The 5,304-nt window shown below is 47.6% G+C and overlaps 1 protein-coding gene across 1 annotated transcript in view; it reads left to right on the top strand.

The window, feature by feature from the left end:
- Nucleotides 1-5,177: 5,177 nt before the first annotated feature.
- The window catches only part of FNTA (farnesyltransferase, CAAX box, alpha), an 8,796-nt gene continuing 8,669 nt past the window's right edge, over nt 5,178-5,304 (top strand). The window contains exon 1 of the mRNA XM_010000488.1: nt 5,178-5,203. Coding sequence (XP_009998790.1) covers nt 5,178-5,203 — 26 coding nt within the window. The remainder of the gene's footprint in view (nt 5,204-5,304) is intronic.

Genomic DNA, 5,304 nt, shown 5'->3' with positions numbered 1-5,304 from the left:
AGGGCGCTGAGGAGCCGAGGAGGGGGCTCATCCCGCTGCCCTCCCGCCCGGGGGCTCCTGCCTTGGAATGCCAGCCCCGCACACCCCCGGGATCAGCCTGTCCCCGGCACCGCTTTCTGCAGCCGTCAGGAGAATCGCGCTTTTTAGGGTTGTTTGGTTTGATGTTTGTTTTGGGTTTTTTTTTTTTACAACAGCGCGGATGTTTTAGCCGCTGGCAGGACTTCGCACCGCCCGCACCCAGCCGGGGGGCTGCCAGGAGGAGAAGGGACCTCGAAAGATCATCCAGTCCAACCCCCCTGCCAGAGCAGGGTCACCCAGAGCACATCACACAGGAACGTGTCCAGGCGGGTTTGAATGTCTCCAGTGAAGGAGACTCCACAGCCTTTCTGGGTAGCCTGTTCAGGGCTCTGTGACCTTCACAGGAAAGTTCTTCCTGGTATTCACATGGAACCTCCTATGCTCCAGTTTGCATCCAAAGGTACTTGCTAGGAAAAGCTGGTTCTGCTGGCTCAGGGCAGAGCCGGTATGTGTCCAACCAATCCAGACACATGAACCTTGCATGTTTGTGTTTCTGACATGTCTATGTCATACATACAGATCTGTATTAACATAGAGACACCTAATACCTCCACATCTCTTCACATGTACTTGTATTTGTGCACAAACAGTGGAAAGCACCATGTCTCCTGCATCTAACCCAGACACGGCAGGCAAGGGAGGTGCTAGAGGGGAGAGCAGGGGAAAGAATCCCAAAGGCAGCAGAGGGAACACCTGATGTGCTTTAATTGAAATGCATGAATAAAATAAATCACGCAAATGCTATGAACACCCCTCCTCTCCTAGCTCTGTGGTGGGCTGAGCCTGCAGCCTTCCCAAGAAGCTGACAGGGTACCCATCAGCCAGCCTGAGTCCAGCCCTCTGTGACATGACATTTATGTCCACTCTGTTTAGAGCTCCATCACAGCTCTCCTATTTGTTGCTTCTTCCCAAAGGGCCTGCCTAGCTGAGGGGGTTGTATTTTTAAGTCAAAGCTTCAGGTGGTGTGTGTTAATATTCTCTGTGATGTGTGTCTATAGGTACTGCAACGATGTACACTGAGCCAGAAGCCACACAGCAAGAACCACTGAGTATTACTTTGTAAAGCAGATCCATGCTAAGGCAAACTCTGGCTTTTGCAGGCCTGATTAAGGCTTCCGGAGTGCCCTGAGGCTGAAAGCACTGAAGTCAGCACAGCACGAAGAGTGTGTAGTTTGGTAGGTTAAACTGAGTGGTTGGAGATGATCAGAAGCCTTATACAGTTTTTAGAGGGATTTGCTGTGATTCCACAGGGCTTTGGTCTGGTCCATAGCTTTAAAACTCTGTTACAGCTTTTAAGCTTCCTCAGTCAGTAGATCCTAAGTTGCTCTCATGAGCACACAACTTGGCTTGTAACAGCCTCCTGCAACAGGCTTGCTTTTCCCACTTAGCATCCCTTAAGCCCTCAGAAGCAGTCCATACACTCCCGCAACCCACAGGCTGAGACAGAAAACGCAGAACTATTCCTGAGGGCACTGGATAGCTATCCTGCCTGCCGTCCTCCCAGCGCTATCAGCAAGACACTCTTCCTTGGACCAGCTCCATCCTGTGGCTGGCGTCAGAGAAGCTCACGGTCATTCCTTGTACCGCTATGCCACGCTCAGGAAATAGGCTCCTATTGCACGACCTGGTTCGTCTGCCATCCATGTTAAACAGCCGCTGAAGACGATGCAGCATAAACAATAGCAATGGCAGGTCATTTCATGTTGGTTCTGGAGGAATAAGGACCGAAAAAACGAAATCGTTCTTGAAACAGCAGAGCTAATAAACCAGATTTCTGAAAGTTCTGTGTCTCAGGTGCTCCTTGCCTATGGAGAGCTGTTGGTATCTAATGAGCTCACAGTGCAAACTTCCCCTCCACAGGTCAGAAACAATGTCTTTTCTTTCTGTTCTGTCCTAGAAAACAGGATTTACTGCCTTTGAGGTATCTCTCATTCATATGCACACATTTCTTCTGATTCCTTGTTTCTTTTTAGGCCCATCTTGCTTCTGTCTCTCTTTTTAAGAATATTTTTTTTTTTTATTTTAGAACTTATTTTCCTTCACTTAAGCACAGCTGGATATGCCTTCTGTCTCTAGGTGTCTTCCTCCATTTCCTTTCTGTTCCGTTCATAGTCCTTTAGTCCAAAGCAACCTTTCAGCTGATTGCTCCTTTTTTTCCCTTCATTATATTACTATAGTCTGTATTACTGTAATACCCAGGAGCACCTACCAAACTATGCACCCCCAAAAGCCTCTGTATGAACATCCAGGCAGAAAAAAGTGAAGTCCCCAAGTGCACCATTAAAACAGGGCAGAAAAAAGGCAGAGAGACAAGGAAAGCACAGAGGTCAAGTGACTTCCCAAAGTAGGTAAAGCTGCTGAGGTACAGCAGAAGCAGAGGATCAGAGTCTTTCTTGTCCTGGATCTTGTGTTTCAATTTTCAGCCATGCATTTATACTTAGAATCTTAAGGGCTGGAAGGGACCTCGAAAGATCATCTAGTCCAAACTAGTCCTACTTCCTCCTTGATGCTCTGGCAGTATTCTTCTTGCTGTAAAACCATTGTAAAACACATGACACAGCTACAGCCCTTTCAACTGGAGCACCTCAGAATTAGACTTCAACTCGTTTCCACCTGTGATATTCGGGATGTGTGGTGCTTTCTCAAACAATCCAAGAGATAAATGTATTCAGACACTTACTGTGTCTGGTATTCATCTGAGACACATGAGAGATAAGCAGCGTTTAACAGAGATGTCTGGGCAACCCACCAGTGGCAAAGATCCCCTTGAGATGTATCAAATGCCACAGGAAAGTTTGGTGTGGGATGTGCTAAGATTGCAGACAAAAGGGGCACACAAGTGGTACCACAGCTGGCACTGAGCAAGGACATCAGGTGATAACGAGGCCTTGAATGAATTAAGAGTCTCAGAGTGTTTTCATGTAAATCACGAACTTGGCAGAAAAGACTTAAGGTCTATGCAAATAATTGGGCCAAAGGAATGCATGAGGTGATAAATAATTTTTTGTACACATGTGGAACAGTGATTGTGTGACCACTGTGGCATATCCCAGGAATTCACTGTCTAAAGAGTGCCAGTCTCAAGACACCTCCTAGGACTGAACCATCCCCTCCTTCTGGAGCTCTGGTGCTGACTTTCCTTTAACTCTTTTATTTCTTTTCCTGATCTTTCTCCTTTGTAGTTTAGGGTTAGTTATCGCATCTGTTATAAGCTTATTATAAATATGTAGTTATATGTTTTACCAGCTGATCTGTACCTAAATAAAAGCCTGTTTGTGCACCTGATATTTTATTATCTTTGTTTTGCTCTGGTGGGATCACAAAGAAACTCCAGGTATCTGGTCATCAGATCGTAACACCACCACACATCAAATTATTTCCCACCTCCCTGAACACACAGCACAGATGCAGATGATTGCACAGCCCATGCTACAACTATGCTTTGCCTGACTTTAACACTCCTCTCTCTGAAGCATCTCCGCATACCCCAGGTCACAACCCTGTAATACTGGGTCAGCTGCTTCTCTTAATGACTGTCTTCATCTCAGCTACATTGTCCTACTGACCGACATCACTTTAGACGATCTCCTGCCAAACTAGAGGATCTTTTTCAGTTTCACCCACTGGTTACAAGTGGCTGTTTCAAAGTCTCCTCTACTTCCACCCTTTACAGATTCCGCAGCCTTGCTCTGTCATGGAATCATGGAATTGACAGAGTTGGAAGGGACCACTAGAGAGCATCCAGTCCAACTCCCCTGCTAAAGCAAGATCCCCTAGAGCCTATTACTCAGGACTGTATGCAGGTGGGTCTTGAATATCTCCAGAAAAGGAGCCTCCACAACCTCCCTGGGTAGCCTGTTCCAGGGCTCTGTCACACTCACCATAAAGAAGTTTTTCCTCATATTTAAATGGAACTTTCCATGTTCCAGCTTGTGCCCATTGCCCCTTGTCCTGTCACTGGGAACTACTGAAGAGTCTGGCTCCATCCTCCTTGGACCCACCCTTTAGATACTTACAGGCTTTAATAAGGTGTCCCCTTGGCCTTCTCCAGGCAAAGGACTCCCAGCTCTTCCAGCCTTTCCTCATAAGGGAGATGCTCCAATCCTCCAATAATCTTTGTTGCCCTCCACTGGACTCTCTCCAGTAGTTCCCTGACTCTTTTGAACTGGGGACCCCAGCCCTGGACACAGCATTCCAGATGTGGCCTCACCAGGGCAGAGTAGAGGGGGAGAATGACTCCCTTGACCTACTGGTCACACTCTTCCTTATGCAACCCAGGATTCCACTGGTCTTGATGGCACAAGGGAACATTGCACGCTCATGGATAATTTACCATCTACTCCTAGTCTGGTTCATCAGCGAACTTGCTGAGGACACACTGTCCTCTCATCCAGGTCATTGCTGAACATATTGAACAAGACCAGACCTATTGATCCCTGGGGGACACCACTGCTTACAGGCCTCCAACTCAACTCTGCTCCATTAATCACAACCCTCAGAGTTCTGTCAGAAAGTTCAACTCTAAAATGGTGCCATTTTGTCAGTTTCCTCAGGGGAGCAAACACAGCTTACCCTGACTGCAGCACCTCAGCCCCTTAACACTAGCAATGCCGGGGACCTCCTGTTTGCAGCTCTGTAACTTTCCACCTGCCCTGGTTTGAACCAGGTTGGTTGGTGGTTTTTTTCTAATAATTTTGCTTTTCAGTTAAGTCTCTTCTCAGTAACTGCACTCGCTGAAATTAACAGCATGTTATTCGTTGTCTGCCTGCAGGGCTGGTAACGCTTGATGTTCATAGTGCTGGGGAATGATAGGCAGGACCAAGGCCACTGTTGGCCCTGCTGAATCTCTTATGTTCCAGAAACAAAAGGGAGGAAAGAGGTCACACCTGTGACCCTCCTGTGGGGAGGAGCAGACTGGACAGGTGACCAAAACTGACAAAACAAAGGGTTCCATCCCGTACAGGCCATCAATCTGAGGGATAAGAAGGAACCAGCTGTCTTTGCCGACAGCCAGTGCCCCGGGAGGACTCCATCCGTTCTTCTGCCTTTCTCCTGCATTCCTGAACACATTCCCACATCCAGTTCCCATCTAAGAGCCCATGACCTTCCCAGCACCCGCCCTGCAGTACGGCCTACAATGTGAGCACCCTCGGGCGGGAGCGCGGTGACTGGTTTTGTAGGAATTCGTACAAATCCCGCTATTTTTCATTACGATTTGCTTCATTA

Source organism: Chaetura pelagica, unplaced genomic scaffold, assembly GCF_000747805.2.
Source record: "Chaetura pelagica isolate M959 unplaced genomic scaffold, ChaPel_1.0 scaffold16, whole genome shotgun sequence".
Taxonomy (NCBI): Eukaryota; Metazoa; Chordata; class Aves; order Apodiformes; family Apodidae; genus Chaetura; species Chaetura pelagica.
The sequence above is the reverse complement of the archived record's forward strand: the minus strand, read 5'-3'. Positions and strand labels throughout refer to the sequence as shown.